Source organism: Elgaria multicarinata, chromosome 5, assembly GCF_023053635.1.
Source record: "Elgaria multicarinata webbii isolate HBS135686 ecotype San Diego chromosome 5, rElgMul1.1.pri, whole genome shotgun sequence".
Lineage (NCBI taxonomy): Eukaryota > Metazoa > Chordata > Lepidosauria > Squamata > Anguidae > Elgaria > Elgaria multicarinata.
The window spans coordinates 93,491,071-93,516,061 of NC_086175.1; the positions used below are offsets into that span (position 1 = coordinate 93,491,071).

Consider the following 24,991-nt stretch of genomic DNA (forward strand, 5'->3'; position numbering starts at 1 on the left):
AGGCCAAAGGAAGAAAATGAATATAAGTACAGGATACACGTTGATTTAGAGATCGTTCCATACACATTGTCCACACACTGTCCTGCAAGACCATTAAATCCTTACAGTCCAATCCTATGCATGTTTACTCTGATGTAAGTTCCTGTGTTCAGTGGGGCTTACTCCCTTGTGTGTTTAGTATTGCAACCTTAGATGCTAAGTGGATACCAACAATTTAAGAACTAGGAAAAAGGTTTTTCTTTCTCCCCATTTTTGGAGCCCAGGGTACTATACACAGTAATTTTGCCACCATGTAACACCTCATACAGCTTGTTAAAAATGTGGCACAATCCAACACTATGTGCATATTGCCGATATTGAAGTACGTGCAATTATCCAAGATTGTGCTAGCTTGTGGAGAACATATGAACAGCATCCCAAGGCAATGGTCCTTGTATAAAAATGATTGTGTGTTTCCCTGGATTGCACTATGCAGAGCATTACACTTGGACATGTTCGTATTTGTATACATTTATATGTGTGAGTGCAGACCTTTTTTTTTGACAGACCTCTGGATTGGGGCCTATTTACTTGGAAGTAAGTCTCATTGGTTTCACCAAATTTTCTTCCAAATACTAGGAATGCAGCCTATGCCTAGAGAATTTGGCACATGGCAGCCATTAATCCCAGTCAAAACATATATAAATATAAACAGCAGGAAAGCATTGAAAGGGAAATAAATATGCTTTTATATAGAAAAAAGACTTTTTTTTAAAAAAAAAAGAACACACGCATCAAAGCTAGCCCCATGACAAATATTATTTGTGAACTATTGCCTCCATTTTATCCCAAATATTATTCATGTTTTCCTTCCACAGTTGAAACAGAATATTGCAAGAATATCGTTACAGATATGGCCAGACAAGTCTGAGGTATTATCCCCAAATATTCTTACAGGAATCATTTTAGAGAAATAAAATACTAGTCACCTATCCTTTTCGGCATATAAAAAAATACTGCAAGGGTTTTTCTTTTCCTTGTTGCTGTTGACATTTGGTCAAAACACAGCATTACATCCACAGTTGATTTGTTTGCCTTTCATGGTATCCAGTCCATTAGCATCTGAATGGCTCTAAGTTACATGGAAGGATTTTAAAAACATTTTAAACATTTTCTTTCAAACGCATTATATGTTTGAGCAGTCCATTATTACAAGGGAGAAAAAAGCACCCCTCCTTCAAGAATAAGGGATAGAAAAAAAAAGTTTTTCATTCCTATTTTAAGGCAATTTAACTCAACATATGAGTCTCTTAGTGGGCTTGAAATTCTACCCAAATGTCATGTTTCCCACATTGTTACAAGAGTGCCTTTTAAATCTCGCAGTTCCTCGCTCATCACCATGACTTTTTCCTTCGCTTCTTCTTGCTTCCTCTTGTTGTGTCCTGAGTGTCAACATTTTGGTAGTTTACACAGGCACTGGGCTATTCTTTGTATGCATTTCTAGAGATTTAATGCTGCTAATAAGCTTCTTCTGTGGCCCGATAATCGTCACGCCAACCTTCTTCATGTCGCTGAAAAATACAGAACACAGCTGATGAGTTTTGTTGTTGGTGACGCATGTTTCCTATACACATAATTCACAATGTAAGAATGATGACCTTTCTTTACATATTGCTAAGTGGTGGTGGTAGCTAGAATATTTTCAGATGGGCAAAAGTGAAGGAAATTTCTAAGATCTTAGACAGCTTTCCCTAACCTGGGACCATCCATCCTGGCTGGGAATGATGGAAATTGCAATCCAACACATCTAGAGGGTGCCAGGTTGGGCAAGATGGAGCTATGAAAGAGACCCCCTTTCCCCAAGGAAGCAACACAAATATCTTCAGAGTTGTGAAAAATTGCCAGACCTGTACAGCAATGTTCAGATCTTGGATGATTTAACCCCTTTGGCCATAAAATGTGTGGTAGAAAGGGAGGGCCACTGCCTTGGCTGTCAAAGGCTACTGTCAACTCAGCTTACATAGTGATTCCCCAGTGTCAGCCTTGCTGATAGCAGTTACTGGCTTTTAGGATCCTATCAAGTGGAAAGGGTTAGTCCACTGAGCTTGGGTTTCAGGGATTTTTAGTCATTTGAGGCCAAGGTATACAGTACTTTAAATCGATCCCTCCCTACGTATCCCTCCCCACCTCAGATTGATTCTAAAGTAGGTACAGGGGGTGGGTATCTGGATTGGGACCCCAGCATGGGGGATGGGGAGGCTTTCAAAATCTGGATTGGGTTCCCCACACCTATTCCAGAATAATGATGGGGGGGACTCTAAAACTCCCCCCCCCCACTGTATTGGCTCTTTTAGTTACGATTGTGGAGCAAATGAGAGTTGAAAGCTTCATACCCATTCAAATTTTAAAATGTCTTAAAAGGTTATTATGATTTTAATAATGTATTGGTTTTATGTTTTTAATCAGTTTTATGTATTTTATATTTTTGTATTCAATGTTCCCTGCCTCGATCCAGAGGGAGAGGTGGGTAAGAAATAATAATAATAATAATAATAATAATAATAATAATAATAATAATAATAATAATTCCTCCTACGTTCAGCCTAGCCAAAACTGGGCAAAGAACATAACCTTTCCCTGAGATATCAAAAGGTTCCACTTCATACATATGAAGTCTCTTCCAGTGGGAAAAAAATCTATTAACTACACCATAATATTTTCACCTGCATCTAAATTTTCTCCCATGTAATACCAGGTTAATTCCAACCACATAATGTCAATCCAAACAGAAAAGTTATACAGTGGTTCCCTCCCCTCCCCACCATTCAGTTTAGGATTTTACATGGCCCGTAAGGGTAAGGAATTGCAGAAATGTGGATCTGCCACAGAGACCACTTTAATGTGTGATATTGACACATGGAGCTGATATATGGACGGTATACTTCAACAAGGGCCTTCTCAGTAGTGTTGAGTCTGTTTAGTTGTTGTGTTTTAGACAACAACTAAAAACATATTTGTTCACTCGTACTTTTGAGATGTAAATGGGCCCTGGAAACTTGCTACTCCAATGTTTTATGTTTTTAGTTTAGTGTTATGGTTGATGGTTTTAATTATGTATAACTGATGCATTTATGGTTGATGCTTTTAATTTTGCCCTAGTCTCCATTGGGCGGAAGGGAAGAATATAAAAATGATAATGATAATAATGATAGCAACAATAACATTTTCAGTGGTTTTAAAGGAGGATGTGGTGGTCTGCTTGGGATGCATGACCCAATCCTGGGTCAGACTTTGCATTATTTATTTAAATGTCTAACTGCAGACAAAGTGGAACCCTCTCTTTGGGAAACAGTATGAAAAATGAACCAAGGATACAATTTTAAGATGAACTCTTACTCTGAGGAAAACTTGGCTATCGTATCGCAAGAGCTGTATTCGACTCCTGTGAATATGTCCTTGCATTGTCCTATCCGAATGCCATTGAGCCAGTCACCTGTTGAGCGGAAAGCTGAGATTTCAATGCTGCTTTGGTCCAGAAGGAGATTTGATGGCCTGGAATAAAATGAATGTGATGACAGTAAGAGAGCAGTTATACACTGAGATTCACTTTCCATCTCAACTTAACATCAGCCTCAGCAGCAGCAGCAACCAGATTACTTGAAGGTTGCCTGTTCATGTGTGGAATTTAATGGCTGCAGAGATCTCATCTGTTCAAGGTGGTTGCTTTAGGGGGGAAACAATGTAATCCCAGAGCCTAAGGCTGCCATCTATACCCATGTACCTGGGAGTATGCGCCATTGAACTCATGTGTAATATTGCACTGGGTCAACATGTGTAATATTGCACTGCAAGTGAATGAGCTCATGCCTTAAAATTACTGTTGCATTGCCAATACCATCCATGACACAGACTTCTATTTCACAAAGCTGAATTAATTCACTGCAGAGTTATGTGACTTGACAAACAAATCTCAAATAAGAGACTAGTTCACAGCAGTGATAAACTTGCTTGATAAAGAAATTGACCCTCTGATTCGCCATGTAATTTTATGTACCTTATTAATTGATGGCTTAAATTAGAGAAGGTGATCATTTCAAATACTGCAGCATGATTGGAAGCTTTTTGATGATTCTATTAAGAGCTGGTAGCTCAAATTACAGGCAACAAATACTATGAAAACATTAAATGCTTTTGCAAAATGAAAACATTCTGCATCAGTTGTCAGCTCCAGAGCATCAGCAAAAAATACGAGAGATCTTTACATTTTATAAATCACAGAGACAGATGTAGAGAACTATTTTACACACCTGTTTGCTTCCTTACTAGTGTTTAAGGCTGCACTTTTAAAAAGGGAAGTTTAAAACATATGACTTATGCCCCATTCATTCCTTTGGGTCTATCTGAAGTATGAGCAAGTCTGAACCCAACGCTTAACCTTCCATGGTATCATCATCATCATCATTATTATTATTATTATTATTATTATTATTTATTTATTTATTTATTTATATAGCACCATCAATGTACATGGTGCTGTACAGAGTAAAACAGTAAATAGCAAGACTCTGCTGCATAGGCTTACAATCTAATAAAATCACTATGTTGGTGTGTGGAAACTTTGGAATACAGAAGTACAGATTCATCCCCCAAAAGTCACATATTCTACAATACCCCTGTTTGGGTGTTTCCCATTTTGTTTATTCCTGCTTTTGACATTTTTAAAACAGCTGCTTGGATTTTTGAGGAGAAAAGCTACTCCCCAACCCCAGCCAAATCAACTGTGCTTTAATGTCCAAGTTTCCACAATCATACTAAATGCACTAAAACAGCATCTGTCTTTTACTCATGGAAAATGGGCCTTCCGTGTATGAGCTGGTGTAGGTACACATTAACAAAGTTTTTATTTTTCTAAAAATTAAAATGTAAGTCTCATATGCTCACCCTTTTTACTATCCCCACTCCTGATAAGAGCACGTCCAAACATTTTCCTCACTCTTGCTTTACCATCTATCTTAGGGTGACCATATGAAAAGGAGGACAGAGCTCCTGTATCTTTAACAGTTGTATTGAAAAGGGAATTTCAGCAGGTGTCATTTTTATATATGGAGAACCTGGTGAAATTTCCTCTTCATCACAACAGTTAAAGCTGCAGGTGCCCTGCCCTCTTTTAAATCTGGTCACAGTATAGCTGCAGTATAGTTCCTGCAGCTTTAACTTTTGTGATGAAGAGGAAATTTCATCAGGTGCGACATGTATACAAATGACACCTGCTGAAATTCCCTTTTCTATGCGACTGTTAAAGATCCAGGAGCCCTGTCCTCCTTTTCATATGGTCACCCTAATCTATCTATAAATCCGAGATACAAATCCCCCTCACCCCAGTGTTATATACCTGGCAGGCTACCAGGTAGAGGAAAGGAAAATTGGTCCTGTTGGCTAAGGAAGCTCTCTCACTCCCCCAGGTGGCCTTAGAGGCTTAGTAGCCCGATTCTTTCCTATCACCTGCCCCGTTGCCTTTCAGGCCACTGAGGGGCAAAGACAGTACACTTGACTGTTAGCAAAGTTCTTTTCCCTGCTTCAGGCAGCTGGGAGCAACCTCTGACATCTCCAACTCACAGTGCTCAGAATGGTCCCAACCATGGATTTTTAAAACCAGCTCATTCGATTTTCAGCAATTCTACTGCTGATGGAGAAGGCAGGCTGTTGTTCCTGCCATTGACCCACCCGTCCACCCCACTTCTCAGGAGCTTTCATCGCCTTCGATCTCTGTCCTCTCCTGGGATTCTCACAGTAGATACAGTGAGGCAAAATAGAACCTTGAGCCAACATTGCTCTTTAAATTATGCAAACAGTGCAGCCTGTGGTAGCAATGATGCAGTTACATCATTTCAGACTCTGGGATTAATGGCCCCTTTCTCTATATGGTGATGTCTATCACCTCACTTAGCTCAAAATGAGGTTAGTCAGTCCTGCTGCATTTGGGGATGCTCTTGCTCATTCTGCCATGTGGCATCTTGGACAACTGCCCCAACGTCCTACCCTGATAGCACCACCATACACCTATTATGATCTTTTTCCAAGCCAACCAGCACAGGCTCAGTCTAGAGGGCTTACAGGGACGATGTGCACTGAATATATGACTAACCGTGGAGGCTAGTGTCTCCGATTTCAGTGGGGCGGTGAATCCACTCTGGATTTTAGTCAGAATCAGCCAGAACATCCATAGAGGTATCCAAGATGCTGGACCTCTTTTAGGAATAGGGTTCTGCATCTTGGATAGTTCCTTTAGAGTTCTGGCTAGTTCTGACTGAAACACAGAATGAATTCACAGCCCCGCTGAAACTGGAGCCACCAGCCGCCACTGATGGCTGATACCTGGACAGAAATCCCCATGCAGATATCCCAAACACAGATAAATCCCTGGCATTTCAATCTGTCAGGAGAATCATTCAAGTAAAACTTTTCTGCAACTGTTGGAAATCACCATGGATTCACAAGGCGGTAACGATCCAGAATTTACTGCCTAACAGTGTAATCCTGTACATTTCTCTTCAGAAGGAAGCTACACTTACTCCATGTAATTGGGAATAAGATTGCAACCTTAATTTGTCTTAATGAGTTCCCTTTTTTCCTTCATGCTGACATATTAGAGAAGTACCCAAAAGCATTGCGCTATCTCACAAGCCTCAGAATTCTCAAGAGGTTTCTTCTTCACCCAGTCTTCTCCCTTCCCTATCCCTCAAAATAAATAAATAAATAAATAAATAAATAAATAAATAAATAGACATTCATTTTGAGATGTGCAGATTGTTGTCACTATTATGTTTCTCCTTGTGGTAACAAACTGACATTTCTTATTTATTTATTTACTGAATCTATCTATGTACCTATCTAATACGATTCCTGAATGGTGAACAAAGAGAGAGAGAGAGAGAGAGAGAGAGAGAGCATGAGAAACAGAGAGAGGGGGCGGGGAGAGAGAAGGAACAAACTACAGGTTTAAAATATTTAATTTCAAATTATTTATTTATTTATGTATTTATTTATTACATTTTTATACCGCCCAATAGCCGAAGCTCTCTGCCAATAAATTATGCCAATAAAATCATGGCTAGTCAGTCAGAGAAGGCTTGTATAAATGAAAATGTCTTCAGCAGGCACTGGAAACAAAACCATGTCGTTTCCTGTCTAACATCAACAATTAGACACTCGCTTTGTTGGCACTCATGTTAATCTAGAGCTTTTCTACAAGAGGCTGTTAATCTACTTGTGTTTTCATCACAGAACTGAGAGCCAAGCACTACATGGGATGCATTTCCTTTCTTGCTTTTCTGCTACATAAGCTCTAGGTGGCACTGTGGTATAGTGGTAAAGCACAAATACATAAATTAAAAACAAAAGATTTGCTTTCAGTTTTACCATTAAAAACACACATTTCCCCTGCTCTAAAAAACCTCATCAAAAGTGCTTTTTAGACACAGAAGCGAAACTGGACAGTCACGACACAGTCTAAAGAACTAGTAAACAACCGTGAGTGCACAATAAATGCCTCATGTGGAAAAGCCCCTGGATGCTGAAAAGAAGCGATCTGATGCTCAGTGTTGTTACTTTAATGGCTGCCTCTGTTGAGCTGTTGTGGGAAACATTGTCAAAGAAAACTCTCAACATTTATGCAGTTCTCATTCACGTATTGCATAGAATTTCTTTGGATTCAATTGCAGCCAGTTGTAACACCGAATGTCCATTTAAAAAATAAATCCAAAATACATGCTGATAGCTATACTGAAGGAACCTAGCTAACTTCCGTTTGTCTCATGAAGACCACATTTGTAATTTATAGTTTTTCTCTCTATCTTCTAGGATCCCAAGGCATTTATTAAAGTATATATGAAGTATGGAGAAGTTGCTTTTCTTTGGTCAATCCAACATACTCCTTTATTCCAATAAAAGAGGAATTGACTTAGCCACTTTGGGGGGGGGGGGAGCAGAGGTGATGTATAAACAACCTGAAACAGAGCAGAACAGCAGGAATACAAATTGGACAAGACTAGTAAAGCTTTCTTGCTGAGACAAGGGTATAATGAAGACAAAAATATGAACTAATTTTAATACAAGGAACCACAGAATAAGCAGCATTGTAAAGTATCATTTTCCTCCTTGTAGGATTCCAGGCATAAACTACCCCCCCCCACACACACACACAAATAATAAAAAAAATAGTTACTTTCCTCCTTGGAGAGGACATCTGGACAGTTTATCAATGAACAGGAATTTGTCTCTCGCTGTGAAGAGTCTGTGATGTCTCCTCATGTGCATCAAGGGAATGCTGAGGTTTCAGAGCATCTGCATTCACTGGCTTCCAGCCCCTCTCCCTTTGACCCAGCCCCTAGACAGCAGGTCTAAACAAGAAATTTATGGGCTGGGTGATGCACGCCATAAGCTCACACTTTTACTGGACAAATTAGATGGACTGCAATCCATGCAGCTGTAAATGACGTCCTGCAGGGTTCCACCTGATCTTTCACAGCTTTTCATAAATCAGGTCCTGCTAGCGTCAGAGTGCAGTCATTAAAAAGAAATCATGAAAATTACATGTTTGCTCAGGGGAAGTGAAACAACTTCACCCAGCACCATCCCCGCCCCTCTTGTTTTCTGCCACTCCCCACTGTCTCCAGCTAAATTTCAAAAATATTGTCCATTTCATGGCACAGAAACAAACGAACCCTCAGAGCTCCTCATCTGGGCACTGCGCATGGCTGGAAGGCTGCATGCGTCAGCACATGGCTCTCATAAATAAACGGACACCAACCCACTCAGCAGTGAGATTTTGGAGCCTGTGTTCCACCAGTGGCCTCTTGCAGTCGGCTTTTATGGACTGACCTATTATGTTAACAGCTGGAATTCACCTTCTTCTCGCATGCAAGCCTTGCTGTCATTAAGATGGATGTTGCCACATTGCAAAGAACTTTCTGTCACACCACATCATGTCTCGATATAAACGTATAAATAGCGATGGAGCTCTGCCTCCCGCTGCTACAAATCGCTGCTCTGAGTGTGCCAGCTGTCCAGTGGGAAAGAGATAACTCAATTTGTAACCACTACCATCAAGCACTGCTACTATTTGAGAGGTAGCATTGTGCTACTAAGAGAAATGTTGGACTCTCTACCCTGTAAGCTTCCAGGTCTATTTTTACTTGTCGTCTTAGCTGATTTTCCTGTGCTGCTCTTGAATTCCCCCAGATCGGAGAGCATCTACAGTATGTCAAGCTAGTCATTTTAAATACTTGTATTTTTTGCTTATATAAAAGCCTGCTGGAGTTTCCTTTGAGCTGAAACCTGACGTTTATGGCTTATAAATAAAGCCAAGAACCAGAATCCTAGACTAATTATATGATCAACATAGTTATTGTCTCTAACCTTAGGCAAGCACAAGTGTGTGTGTGTGTGTATGTGTGTGTGTTTAATATTATCTTTGCTGCCAAACGGAAGCATGGATATATCCTCTTCCCAACAGGAGACCAGAAAACAAATGACACACTGAGGAGACACTGAGACAGTTTGTTGACTTTAATTATCTCTGTACCGCAAGGAGTACAATCTTTGCCTTTACAGCTATTTATGGTAGTTTTAAAGAGTCACTCAGGTAAAAATTAGTAACTTTGTTCTTAAATAAAACTGACCTAGATTGTAGCACGTTGGTTTCCCTTGGTTGTTTTTTTTTTTCATATCAAGTTTTCTCAGTACAATAATAATTAGATGGTAGCTTTTTCTGGCCCAGATATAGACATATATCAATCTAGATATAGACATATATCAATCACCAAAAGCACTTCTTTAGTCTAAGGACTGCTGTTTCTGAACTTCTTGCCTTCAGAAGCCCAAAGCTGCACTGAAAATAATGTATGCCCTTGAAAGTATAACGTCAACTACAATTCTTTCATCGGGATTGCTATTATTGTTATTATGTTATTACTTTGTGGACAGAGCATTGTTTTGAACTCAACCGCTATACAGCTCCTAGTTTTTGGGTCACTTTATGAGTAACAAATGTTATTATGTATATAGCACCATAAATATACAATAATAATAATAATAATAATAATAATAATAATAATAATAATAATATACCAGTAATAAATAACAATGATTTAGCACTTGCCACAGCCATCCTATGAGCACTGTTCAGCTTATGGGAGGGCTTGAGATGTTCATGCAAGGAAAGGGAGAGGGAAAGTGTGTCAGGCAGATGAAGAATGAATCATCCTTTTGGGTTGTAGTGAAGTAACATTTTCAAGTATTCCAGTATTGATCCAGCATATTAGGATTGGATGTGGTCAAATATTTGCCTTCTGTGAGACTGGATCACAAATATTAGTTCACAGTTAAACCAGTTTCACAGAGTTGTTCTGTAGATAAAATGACATAACAGGCTGATTCACAAGTTCACAGCAGCCTACCATGGCTTATTTAAACCACAGTGGGTTGCGATGTGTGGTATCCATTGTTTGCGGTATGGCATAGTTTGCTGTGTCATCTGAACCCAGGTGGCAGGGGTTGCTGGAGGGGAGAACAACCCTCCGATAACCCTACAACAGACCAGGTTTCATTGGTGTTTTTTTTTTTTTTTTAAAAAAAAATCACAATATAAAAACAGGACAGAATGAACTTATGAATGCACACATGCAAAACTGAGGCAGATTGGATGTAGACTGATCCATCCCTACTAGCCTTGAGGGCTGAACAGCTATGCTCTGATGTGTTCCCTTGTTCAATGCTATATTTTTACCAATGGCTCCTGGGCCTAATCTACACCAAGCAGGATATTGCACTATGAAAGCAGGATGAAAGCGGTAAGTCGTATGTGTCAATGGGCCCCGACAGTTGTCAGTGCACTTTAATACTCCTATAAAGCCTTTTATATACTGCTTTCATACCACTTCCATAGTGCAATATCCTGCTTCATGTAGAGTAGGCCCAGGTTGCAAAATACTATGAGGTTCCAGAGGTATTCAAAAATAGCTGTACTTCATTCCCCGCACCAATTAAAGAGAAATCGTTTAACTCCAGTTACTTTGAAAGCTGGAAAAAATGTTGTATACTTCCCTTCCTTGGGGTGTGGGGGAAAGAGAGTTGTTGCTATGGCTGGAAGTAAGGATTCTGGGAAATCTGACATTTCACTATAGAACCTGAGATGGAGAGTTGGATCCTGTCTAAATTAAGTCATGCTTTAATCTCTATTGATTTCATTTTAAGTAAAGTATGACTGACCAAGTCTGGATCTAATCAAGAATACTTAAAGTGAGTATTAAAGTGGAACTGGACAAGATTTACTTTCCCCTTCTCGCTGTCCCAGTTTGATTTTACTAGGGTGTCAGCTGGGATCTCTGCTGCTCAGGCACCAACTCCCCACTCCTTGCACCGCTAAAGTTACTGGACAGAGGAAGCTTAGATCCCACAGTACAGAATCTTCTTGGTCCTGTGAATCACATAATCCCAGAGAGCCAATCCTATGTCACAATTGGACGTCTAACTCAACAGACTGCTGTACACGCCCCCCGCCCCCCCAGCATGGGCAACTCGTTGCTGAATGCTGCCACTAGGCTTGTCCATCTATGCTTCCAGATGTTTTTCACAGACCTTGGGATAGGCGAACTCCCCCACCTCCTGTTCATGCTCTGCTTGCTGGACCCCAACTGGTTGCCCAATCCCAGCGTGCATGCAGGGTGAGCCGCCGGACGGTCCACGGGTGCTCGACGAGAGCTTGCATCTTTTTTCCTGTTGTTCACGATCTGCGATTTGTGCAAATCCACGGCTAGGCATATTTATGCAAATCCCGATTTGTGCAAATTTGTGGACATACACATAGTGTAATTTGCATACAATTGCTGGTGCAAAGGGACATTTGACTGCAGCGTTGCACAAATTTGCTATTCATGGCCATGAATTTGAGCAAAACGAGATTTCTGTAAATATTCTATGTTGCAAATTTGCACAAATCGGGGTTTGAAAATAAATAATAATAATAATAATAATGATGATGATGATGATGATGATGATGATGATGATGGCAGGAAACCATGAGCTTCCCCGACTTGCCACACATCGAATCAAGCCAGTTGAGGGATTCACAAGTTGGTGTCAGGGTGGAGGAAGAGAGCTGAACTGGTGAAAACTCACTGATCTCCCTGCCACTGAAACCAGATTCCTCTGGCATCCCTACTGTCAATTGGGCAAGCAATCACATCTGCGAACCTGACACTGAAAAGGCTTAGTGGCAGGGGATGCCTCCTTGCATTCCCACGTTGCCTCCAGCTTGATTGAACTCAATCTCTTGCATGCTCGGATTCTTCCTGCAGTAACATCCAACTGTACTGGAATTTCTCCCACACATCTGTCATTCAGATTGTTTCTGTTTCCTCTTATGCTTCAGCTGATGTTCAATGTGTATTCATGTATTTGTATCTGTATTTGATATTTTGTTAATGATACATTGATAAAGGCTGCAATTCTATGCCCACTTTCTTCTGCTGGACAAGGCTATCAATGGCTATATATTACCCCCAGATGTATTTTCTGGACTTCCCAGTTGCTGCAAAACATGAGTGGGAGGAGGGTGCTATTGCAATCATATCCTGCTTGTGGGCTTCCCAGAGGAAAGTGGTTGGCCACTGTCTGAACAGAATGCTGGATTAAATGGGCCTCTGGTCTGATCCAGCAGGGCTATTCTTATGTTCTTACCTGAAAGTACGCCCCATTGAACTCAACAGGACTTACTTTTGAGTAGAGATGTATACAATTGTGCTAAAACTAAATTAAGTAAAAAAAAATGGCAGAATTACTATTCTGAGTAATATCAAGAAAGCTGCAGTAAGTCAGCTCTGATCTGGCTCTTCGATTATCATGGACAAGCCCAATTGGATGTAAGAGTCTTACTTGTACAGTTAAATCCATGCTTATTTCTATTTTTCTAAAAAACCTGTTTTATTCACATGACTGATAAAGTCCCCAGCATGGGAACGTCTCACTAAATATGGGCCAATTTAGGGCATGACTGCTTCTGGGTAAACATGGCCATAAGCACAAAGGATCATCATAGGGCTCAACAGAGCCCCTCCCCACCATTTCTTATTACACACATGATTTATTTATTATTGTTGTTGTTATTATCATTATCATCGTCGTCATCTCTTTTCTTGCTCATGGCAGTTTTTCTAGACAGACATGACGGGCTTTGCCAGGTCATACTGTCTTTTACTGGTTCAGGAATTTCTTGACAAATGCGTGATGCCCATGCCCAGCACAGCCTGGTTCTGTGGGGAGACAAGGCAGGGAGGCCTGCCATAGGCAGCCTCCCCGTGGTGCCACCGGAGAAGGGAGGGGGAAAACTGAGCCCATATATTGGCTCTTGCCCCTGCCCTTCTCCTCTCTGAAGCACGGCTCCCTCCCTCCCTCCCTGTAGGCAATGTGGGCTTGCTGGTCGTCCTTTCAGGGGTCAAGTAGGAATTTTTTGCTCATAATCTTTCATTGGTTATGAGATTTTTCACCTACTTCACACTGTAAGACAGGCATGGAGAAATAATTAGGTTATTTTGCAGTGTTAACAATTTGGTCGCATTTGCTGATAGGCAGGTATGTGCAAGCATCTTGAGCAAGTTAGGGTCGGGGAGCATTCAAAGGCACCGTTGCGGTGGTTGGTAATGCCTGAGGCACATTCCCACAATTGAGCATGTTTAAAGTAGTTTCTGAAGGTTTTCTGTATAGGGTTTTTTTTTTATGTGATGCTGGTGACTGATGTGACTAACGAGATAATTGTGACTTTTTCCTGTTGCCATAGTTCTTTAACTTCCATGGCCCATGGTGTATATTTTTCTCTCTTCTCCTCTTCCTTATCTACAACATTTTTGTCATTACGTATTGCTATGTCAATGAGGTACATGTGTTTTTCTTTTTTGTCTATAACTGGTCAGTTGCAGGGTATTGTCTCATCTGTATGAATTGTGTCCCAGTATATTTTATAATCTGCATTTTCCAAGATTGTTTCAGGTGCGTATGTATAGTATGGTGTAGGTTGTTTGATGAGGTTGAATTTGATGGCCAGCTGTTGGTGAATTATTATTATTATTATTATTATTATTATTATTATTATTATTATTATTATTATTATTACATTTATATTCCACCTTTCTTCCTTCATTGAACTCAAAGTGACTACATGGGATTCCCAGTGATCTCCCCTCCAAGCACTGACCAGACTCAGATCTACTTAGCTTCATCAAGGTGGCTGCCTTGTGCACCTTCAAACCATGCACTTACTTATTTATTTCTATTTATATCCTGCCTTTCATAAAAATCACAGAGTGAGCAGTTCATCTTGCTCCAGTTCTTTTCTCTTCTCCCTGCATACATCTCCTCTGCATTTCGACATCATCTGACTCATCCATGTCTTCTTTCTGAAGCCTACTTGCTTCTACCCATCACATTCCTTGGACCCTTCCTGAACCACAACATTGTTCCTTTAACCCTTACCAAACCATTGGCAGTCAAAGCTAGAGCAGCTGCAACCATGCAAATTCATAGACAGAAGGGGATTGATCTACTGGCTGCTGATGTCACAAAAGCAGTCACACCAGTCTATACTGCCAGTAAGGATGCAAGTTCCTATAATACAGCATATTGCCTCCTTTGAGTTTCATTCCATCTGCTTTATAACAAAGTCCAATATTCACAATTGTGAAACAATACTCAAGGGGCTGGGGAATAATTAGCTGAACTAGAAAAATAATAGAAGTGATCAAAAATAAATGAACTATGAACTCCCTCTAAAAAAGAAAGAAAATAAAGACAATCTAGACATTATACAGATTTAATTAGAGGGGAACAAAAGTTAACAATGCTCAGACACCCAGACAAAACTGCAGGAGACAAGTCAAGGAAAGTATGATTAGGTTATGCAATTCTCTGGCAGAACCATAAACTAAACTTCAGCAAAACTTAAAATGTTGAACTTAGGCTTCTCACACTATATTCTAGAAAAAGAAGTCTACTTGTACTAGAAAAAACACAAACCATTGCTTACAAAAATCAGGCTGTAAATTGCAAATGAGCCTAGTAAGGAAAAGAAGAAGAAGAAAAGACCATGAAGACCATTTAATTGACACACATAAATGATCTGATGTGCTGGCCCGGGTGTGAAACTCTTAGCCCAGAAGTTTTGTGTAGTCATTGGGTCTATTCAGACAAAACAATAAGCCATGGTTAGGCAGCTAACCTTTGCATGTTTAAACCATGGTTATGCAGCTACCATGGTTAGGAATTGTTTACATGAGATGCTAAGTCACATGACACACTAAGTGATAATGTTTAGCACAAAATGTTTAACCACCGTGGCTTAGCGGGCCATCTGAACAGGGTCATTATTGATTCTCTGCTGCTGCCCAAAAACTTTTTTAGTTTGTTTTGGAAGGGATGTGGCCTGACCAGTGTGACTGCATGCAGGAGATCCCAGGTTTGATCCCTAGCATCTCCAAGTTGGGCTGGAAAAACTCCTGCCTGAAACCCTGGAGCGCCACTGCCAGCTAGTATCGACAGTACTGGGCTCAATGGATCAATGGTCTGACTCAGGGCTTCTCCACATTTAGCAAAAATCCTGCAGCCTTACCAGGGCTTCTTCTGGAATCTTCGTTGGTTTAACGATCAGCACAATACACATGCTTCCCACCCCCTTGTTTTTGCCAGTTCCCTCCTATGTTTCAATTATACCGCCAATGGTTGGCACTGTTTTATTGCATGATTTTGATTTATTACAGCATTCTCATGGTTTTATAAAATGATGGATTCCTGCTTGAAAATGGGGAAATGGCACTGGAAGTTGATGAAGTCATGGAAGGAAAAGGAAAGGAACCTCTCGTGCAAGCACTGAGTCATTGCTGACTCTTGGAGGGATGCCAGCTTTCGCTGATGTTTTCTTGGCAGGTCTTATAGCGGGGTGGTTTGCAATTGCCTTCCCCGGCCGTTATTACCTTTTCCCCAGCTAACTGGGTACTCATTTTACCGACCTCGGGAGGATGGAAGGCTGAGTCGACCCGAGCTGGCTGCCTGAAACCAGCTTCCGCTGGGATCGAACTCAGGCCGTGGGGAGAGTTTCGGCTGCAGAAACTGCTGCTTTACTGCTCTGCGCCACACGAGGCTTTCAGAAGTCATGGAAAGGACCCGCAAATTTCGTTGAGTGACCAATCACCATGTGCAATTAATCGCTTGTGTGGAGAAGCTCTCAGTATAAGGTAGCTTCCTATGTTTCTCTAATTTCCTTTAGCTCCTATGTAATGCAGTGTCTCTTTTAGATTTTTTGCTATCTCTTTTTGTTCCGTGTTTAAAAAACAAACGTGTGTGTGTGTGTGTGTGTGTGTGTATGAGAGTGAGAGTGAGAGTGAGAGAGAGAGAGAGAGAGAGAGAGAGAGAGAGAGAGACAGCTCAAACATTTTGCTTTGGAGTGGAGAAGTGATATAAACATCCCCACCTGCATACGTAAAGGCTTATTTTGGTAATTTATTCTGAATTATTAGTCAGAGAGAGGGGCAAAAAGGCATGCAGGGGCCCTAATAAATGGAAATCCTGTTTATCTCCACTATCATAACCCTGCATGGTCCAGTTTTGGGAATTTCACTACACATTGCTGACATACTTTCAAGCCTATATTCATGTCTTAGAAGCTAGAAATTTGTTTTTTAAAGTGAAATGCGAGATTCAGGAGGAATTCTTTTCCCACTCATATTTCTGTGCATGTTCAGAACAACAGTGCAGTCAGGGGAAACACACTGTTCTGATAATGCTCGCTTTCTTAAACTATTGCATCCCCAAGGTACTAAGCACCTACAGCTTTCTACTGAACTGGGCTATCTCTAGCTTGTCGTTTCATAACCGGTATGACTTTGAAACTAGACATTCATTTGCCTCTTTTACCAGCTGGGTTTTGTACCAGCCCAAACAGTCAAGTATTCTGTTTGTTTAGAGGAAGATCAGTAGATAGCAGCCAAGTTTTCCCCTCCCTAAGAGGCAAGCTGCTAATAAGTAATGGGTGTCGTTGAGGAAGTGAGTGGCGGACAGAGCAAACATATTATAATTCCTGGAGGAGGAGAAAGCAAACACATTCATGTTCAGTGTGCAAGATGTAGAATGTATTGTGTCACCTTGCAGCCGCACTGGTGATTATTTTTAGACTGCTGGGATTACGGATCAGCTTGTCCAAGATGCTGACAATCTGCTCAAACTTCGGTCTGTTGTTTCTGTCCTTTTGCCAACAGTCCAGCATCAACTGATACAAGGCAGCTGGGCAGTCCATGGGTGGTGGCAAGCGGTATCCTTCCTCCACAGCTTTAATTACCTGCACAAGGAGAAGAGATTGTAGAAGTTGAAGGACATTGAGTGAATGTTGTCCCCTCTGGTTTTGCAAGTGATATCCATTCCATTATTGTGGAGGCTTTGCATTTAAACACATGTATTTATTTTCCAATTGTTTTAAACAGACATCTTCCTTCTTATCTGGAAAATAAGCCACCTGACAAAATGGAGATGTAGAAAGTGGCAGAGGGAGCAAAGGATATAACCTATAAGTCTTTGAAGACGGTGATACTCAATCTTCTCTGATGCTCAAATTTCATTAGACCGAATACAAGCCAATTTAATGAATTTCCTACAGTATAAGATTAATTGCTCCAAAGAGAAAACATCTAGATTGCTTTTGCCCACTCCTGCCCCTCCTTAAAAGCCTGTAGGAATTACTATTTGAGATCACAGAGCATAGGATCACAGAGCTAGATGGACCAGACTTATACTGGTTCATCTAATCTAGCATTGTCTACAATGACTGACCACAGCTCTCGTAGGGATGCAGTCAGGCTTCTTTACCAACCCTACCTGGAGATGCTGCAGATTGCAACAGGGAGCTTCTGCATACAAAGTATGTACTCTGCCACCAAGCTATGGCCCTCCCCCTAACAATGAGATCTTAAATTACAAGATCTTTAATGATAATCTTACAATTAAAATAAGATCTTATATTTTGCAAAGTGTCTAGTAACACAGAGACTAACAGGGTTCTATAGTACTAATTTATAGGTATAGAACTATATATGTAACACACACACACACACACACACACTGATTCACAGAGAGAGGGCAGCATTCAGCTATAAAGTATCCACTGGGAGATAGTAGGCTTAGCACAACTCTTCAGCCCATTTCCTTTTGCAGGGAGGTGGTGCTCCTTGTACTACTAAAAATAGTTTGAAAGAGACATTTAAAATGAAATATGCTGAAGATCGAAAAGTTGCGAATTCAAGAAATATTCAGCTACACCAAAATACCCATATTTCTGCATTGTTCAACAGAGTTGGTTGCATATTCCCTGAGTTATATGATCGTTGACAGATGAGTTAAGGGCCTAACAAGTACATGGAGTAGCAATAAGCTAGATTGCCAATAATTGCCGTAACAAGCATATTTCCAGTCCTGTTGGGTTTTGGCTTGAGAGACTGTGGTTGTGTGGTTTGTGTGTGTGAAATCAACCAGATTTTGTGCTTCCTATAATTCCCTTTGGAAAATGACTGAAAAGTAGCAGACAGCTTTAAAAAAATATCCTGTGGTACATCATAAAAAACTCTGGTTCCTAATTTTCATTTTAGGAAGAACAATTGTCATGATATTAACTATTTCTAAACCAGCAAGCTAGGCAATACTATTTATTAGCCCAAGACCGTGGCCCAGTGCCGACATAACATTTTCTGATCTATCCACTGTAGCTAAGAAATGGGAAGCTTGGAGATCCTTCTCCCTCTCCTGCAAGAATCTTTCTTTCCTTCCTTTTTTGGTGTTAAAACTACTAAGATACACTAATGTTAACATTACCATGGTTACTTTTAACCAGGGGTTTCATACTGCCTTCATACTGCACTAACATTGGTACGGACATTATATCATGGTTAATGCTGAAAAGGGACAGGGTAGAATTCACACAGGACAGAGTACACCACAATTAAGGAACTAGAAAACTTGGTACCTGCACTGGTCAATAAAACATCACAGCAACTCTTTTAAAGCAATGAAGAACATGATTTGCTACACTGCAATACAGCCAGTAGTCTTGGTAGATGAGAACACATATTCTGCAATTATACTACCATTTGTAAACTAAGTAACTGAAAGTGCCTGGTTCCATTTGGTCTTAACCATATGTTTGTTTAGGACATAAAATATGACACACAAAATTTATTCTTTTTTGCAATACAAGTAAAGGGGTAGTCAGCGTCTGTAGCTTGTAATTGGCTCATGTGGAATAAATCTAGGCTAAACCAAGTGAACAATATGGTACGTTTTAAAGAAGGACTTGGGGAAATACTATATTCCTAAGAAGCATAAAAAGATGGCAGATCTGTTTAAGTTACTGAAGTTGGACAGCAATAAATTCAAAGCTATCTAAATGAATCTCTGTGTAAGAGACTTCTAAACAAATCACAGTCACTTCACGTTATCTGTTCACTGCATCCAAAGGCATTTATGTGTTTCAAATCTTAAATATAAATGCTCTTTTTAGGCAATTCAGCTCTAATTGGCTTGGTATACTCATAGGAAAGTTCAATAGAGATACAACTAAAAAGAATCATACATTTAATAAGGTTCTATAAAGGTTATTTAAACTTCTAACTAATGTAAAAGAATGTGTGGTCTTTTCTCAGGTTTATTTGAATAATCTTTCCTTTTCTATTCTGGAAAAGTTCAACAGTTCTTTAATTTCTCTCCAGCAAAGAGAAAGTTTTCACAGCCAAAAGAAAGATGTTCAAACATTTCTTTATGGAATGACAGTGAACCAATAGCAATAATAATGAAAAATTAGGGATCAGTTTGTGTTGTTAAGCTTTGCTTCCTCTCACAACTTGAGAATGTAATTCAATGTACTCACATCCTGATTGGACATCTCCCAATATGGTCTCTCTCCATAGGACATCACCTCCCAAAGAACAATCCCGTAGCTCCATGCATCACTGGCTGATGTGAATTTACGGTAAGCAATGGCTTCTGGAGATGTCCATCGTATTGGAATCTTGCCTCCCTATAAGTACAAAGCATCATATATCATAGCAATGATGTAAAACATTATGTCTTTTAGAATATACTAGATTTTTTAAAAAATCTGAAAACACAAAACATTACTGTTTTTTGGAATACGAATGTTACTTATGCCTCAAAGCAAAACCCTTTTGAAATTCTGTGCTAGTCTCACTATTAAGAGATCTAAGTAAGTTCTACTTCAACGTGACTATATTCCTACATGGAAACTGCTTCCCAAACAGGAAAGACATGTACAGTATATGGCATGCACACCATGATGCACACATCTATTTTATGTTAGTTAGCAGTTGTATTCCTTGGAGTATTAGTAAAACATGCTTTAAGAGAATGGGGAAAACAATCTGGGATGGGTTAGAGATACTGAAAAGAGTTAAAGACCCAAAGGTGCCCTTCTACTCACAGAAGGAGTCTTCCAGTCATGGGGCATGAAGGACTTCTTCTGTGAATCGAAGAGTATTTTTGGTTCCAACCCATTGAAAATGTAAATGAAAAAAGAATGAGTATAATTCAAGAAAGGAACATGCAGCCCTGTGATGATAATCTGCAATGATGCAAGTATTTGTTTATTTATCACATTTCTAGCCTACTTTCAATAAATATGTTTACAGGACAGTTTGCATTTATTAAAATAAACATTTGAAACTAGATAAAACAATAAAAATCTCCATTTGGTTTCTGAATGCCTAGCAGAAATAAAGTCTTCTCTAAAATGAAACTAGGACTTACAGAACACATATAACTATCTCAGAGAAGTAGATTTCAGATTTTGGGGCCACCTCAAGAAAGGCCTTGCTCCAAGTATATGATAATCTTACCTTGCTAGAGGACATAATCTGGAATAGGGCCTCAATGGCAAATATTACAGTTCTGTAGTTGTTTCATAACATCGGTGGTCCATTTCAGATGTCATACTAAGCCATAGTTAAGCATGATGAGAATGAACTGCAGCAAAGCCTGCTTCTTCCTCTTTCTCCCTCCGGCATGGCCACAAGGTGGAGTCTGAAAGCTTTTGTTTCTGTTTTTGCTTAACTACAGCTTGTTGTGTCATCCGAATTGACACAAACCATAGTTAATGTAAATTATGGTTTGAAACAAGCCAACTTGGAACCAGTTTATTAAGCAAAAACAGAAGCGAAAGCTTCTGAAGTCCTCATCATTCCAGCACTGCTGGAAGTGGAGAGGGGAAGGCATAAACCTGAGGCTTGCTGTGGCTCACTTGTGTGATTCTAAACTTCAGTTTCATGTGATGTTCTAACAAAGTCATTGTCAGACATTCACCTCTTAATACCTATTAGGACCCCTATCAGAAAAAGGGTTTGGTATGGGAATCGTAGTGTGATGGTTCTAGATTCCATTGGAAGCCATATATACCTCAATTTTACTTGCCAGGTCTAAATAATCCTCTTAAAATGAAAACTAATATGATACACAGAACTGTAGAGGACTTGCCTTTATTGAACTGAGTGTCATTTGAGGTCTTTCTGGAATTTCCCCTCAATTTTGCTAGATGTAGGCTGGACTCCTAGGCAGGATCCAATGGTGCCCTTGAGCAGGAGGCCAGTTCTGCTCACCCTGGTGCATGTGCAACTTCTATTGCTGCTGGCTGCGATGTAGTGCTTCCAAGTGCAAGTCCCAAACGACTGGAAATGCTCATTCTGAAAGGGAGAGGTTGCAGCCCTTCCAGTAACCAGCATCTCTGGTCTTTTGGGGACTTGCCCCCAGAATCACATCATGGCCACCAGTGGCTGGGTCTGAGCGCACACCAGGACAGGCAGATCTGAATGCTCATGCAAGGACACCATTGTATCCTGCTCCTCCCTTTACTTGGGAGTTAATCCTACTGAACCCAGTAGGACTTACTGCTGAGTAGACATATATAGGATTGCATTTAAGGAAATGTGACTAGATTTAAAAATATTTTTAAAACTGTTCTCAAATTCCAAAGCTGGCTGTAACTGATGGCTTCTAACATGGGTGGTGGTGAGAGGATCCTGTACATTGCCCTGAGCTTCTTGGAAGAATAGTGAAATTCAAATGAAAGAATGAATGAATGCATAAAAGAAATAACATTTTACAAAAAGAACATTTTAAAAGCCACAATTATGAGTGATTTACCACCTCTACCACTGTGATTGTGATCTTGGAGGGATAGTTAAAGGGCATCAAAGAGGTATTAATCTGTGTTAGATGACCTTGAGTATGCTCCTTGCATAGTTATACTGAACTGTTGCAAACACAATAAACATTTTAAGCACGGAATGATCTAGTTCTTGACTCTCAGATATCTCTCGCTTCGTAGTAATAATTCAGAGGTCACTAAACTTACCCTTGTTGTGTAGGCAGCTTCTGGATCATCCTCTAGAACACGGGAGAGGCCAAAATCAGAGACCTTGCATACCAGGTTACTATTGATGAGAATGTTTCGGGCAGCCAGGTCACGATGGACATAACCCATATCTGACAAGTACTTCATGCCAGATGCAATTCCTCGAAGCATTCCCACTAGCTGGATGACTGTGAACTGAGCATCATGTTTCTGTAAAACATTTACAACAGCCTTTCAGCATACACAAGGCTCATATCCACAGACATTCTATGAAAATCAGTGGGAACTTGCTTTGTGAAAATACAATGCCAAAATGAACCACTTAAAATAAAATAGAGAATAAAACTGTCCCAAGTATTGCCAAATGAGACTTGGGTAATCTCATCTGTCCCTTTCTTCGTTTCTTTCTTTCTTTTTGTTATACTTAAACACACATTATGTCTACATTGGTGGGGGGTTTTCTCAGTTGAGTGTGGATGCTGAATTCTGTTGAAAACTTTAATTCTCAATTACCTGATGGCTCTCCCAAGTTAAATGGATACATGGGAAAGCTGATAACCTAAGATTACACATAGAATGCATTCAAATTGGCACACTCTAACTAAACATGATCTTTGACTCAATATTATTTTTCACTGTATGGATAATGCTGTTTCATTCTTTCCTTTTCTCAAAACTCATACAGATCCTTCCTTGTTACACATGTGTCTTATACAGCAGGCTTTCTTAAATTGTCATCCACCAAACAGAGTGGAAAACAGCAACCATGCTGACAAGGGTGCAACATAACTCCTTTTTTTTCTTTTTGAGATGGAGAAAACACATAAAATGGTAGGCCACAAATAGAGACCAAAGCTCTCTAGCTTTCAGCTACAATCTTCACATTACAACTATCCATATGAGGCGGAAATAATGTTAATTTACTTCCAATAGCATTTTTAATTCAAGAATTAAACTTGTAATACTACTGCAAGTTTAACACTACAAGTATTAAAAAAGTATTCAGATGATATAATTGCTAGTTAGGGGATTTTAAAAACTTTGTGCTAGACCCTGTTCAATCAGAGCAGTTGTCATGGAACAAAACTTTCTCATGTGAAAACAGTATCCGATTGGTCAGCATGTGTGAAACTAGGACTGAATAAACTTATCACTATTGGATTTTATAAGAACTAAAATTACCCTAAAATTAGCATTTAAAAGACATTTAATAAACTTCGACATGCAGTCGCAACTGATGACCCAATTCAGGAGTGGCCAACACATGGCTTGTGGGCCGCATACGGACCTTGCTGTTATCTGATGCCTGGCAAAATGAACCCCCCCTTACATGCACACATATGTGATACCCTGTAGTGACTACACAGTACTAAAACAGACAAATTCAGCTTTGATCATTTTAGCACCACTGAGCATTATGGAGTAGTTTCCCACCCCACATTTATTTATTTATTTTTTAAAAATCCCCTCCTAGTGCAGACTGCAAAGGGGAAATGGGTTTGGAAGAGATGGGAAAGGGGTTTGGAATCCTCTGAAGGGGGAGGGGAGGAATCAGACCCTATCACACTCCCAAATATTGGTGGTGTGACAGGGTCCTATTTGGGTTCAGAATCCTCAGTATTAGTAAAATTCTTTTCCCCACCAGAGGCTAATATCAAGCCTGATGGCAAATTTTCCCCATCACTACTTTTAGCATTTGTGCAATAAATCCATCCCATGCCAATAGTGTGAAATACACAAATAACAGATTGGGTTGGGGAAGTGATAGTTGCACCTGTAGGGCAGGGATGGGGAACCTGAAAGTTGGATCCAATTTGGAGAAGCTTTTGGGTGAGCTCAAAGACAAAAGGGGTGGGGAAGAGGGTTTGGCCATCTGGGTTGGATTTCACTTCAGGAAGCAATAGATTTAGCTTGAGTTTTCACCTCTCCTGCTTTAGGGAACTGTCATGCTACTTGTTAACTCTTTAAAAAAAAGCAATCTGAGTTGTCTTTTTTGCATATGCTAGAGTCAGTTGATAAATCAATAAATCAATGTGTGTTATAAATCAATAAAATCATAATAACAATAAATTGTTATAAACAATTTATAACAATGTGTGTTATAAATCAATAAAATCATAATAACAATAGAGTAGTACCACGATGTATTTTCTATACTCTCTGCTCCTTGGACTTAGCAATCTACTCTTCATATGGGTCTAATAGGCCTTGTGGAGTGAGGTTAGGCACACTCAGGCCTAATCTTCACCAAACAGGATATAGCACTATGAAAGCGGAATGAAAGCGGTAAATGGTATGTGCCAATGGGTCCCAACAGTTGTCAGTGCACTTCAATTCTGCTATAATTAATAGGCTCAGACAATGAGTTTTTGTCCTTTTCAGACTTGTGTGTTAAATATAATTTACCTGCTGTGGCTAAATGGCAATACTTACAATTGCAACACCTGCTGGAATCTAGGTTTGGTCCAGCTGCTTTTACAGCTTCAGAGCCTCCAGCACTGTTAGAAACACTTATAACACCTGAACTGACACATCGATCCATGACCCATATATGTAAGTATT

At 39.9% G+C, this 24,991-nt stretch overlaps 1 protein-coding gene across 4 annotated transcripts in view; it reads right to left on the reverse strand.

Moving 5' to 3' along the window:
• Positions 1-997: 997 nt before the first annotated feature.
• EPHA3 (EPH receptor A3) overlaps positions 998-24,991 on the reverse strand; it is a 233,772-nt gene continuing 209,778 nt past the window's right edge. The window contains exons 12-17 of one of the 4 annotated variants that reach the window (XM_063126826.1): positions 22,430-22,639; positions 20,504-20,542; positions 19,934-20,083; positions 17,166-17,359; positions 3,376-3,531; positions 998-1,550 (exon numbers count right to left, since the gene is read on the reverse strand). In XM_063126826.1, coding sequence (XP_062982896.1) covers positions 1,445-1,550; positions 3,376-3,531; positions 17,166-17,359; positions 19,934-20,083; positions 20,504-20,542; positions 22,430-22,639 — 855 coding nt within the window. In that variant the 3' untranslated portion in view covers positions 998-1,444. Of the gene's footprint in view, positions 1,551-3,375; positions 3,532-17,165; positions 17,360-19,933; positions 20,084-20,503; positions 20,543-22,429; positions 22,640-24,991 lie in introns of those variants that run through there. The other 3 variants (XM_063126827.1, XM_063126828.1, XM_063126829.1) reach the window with 3 other exon arrangements.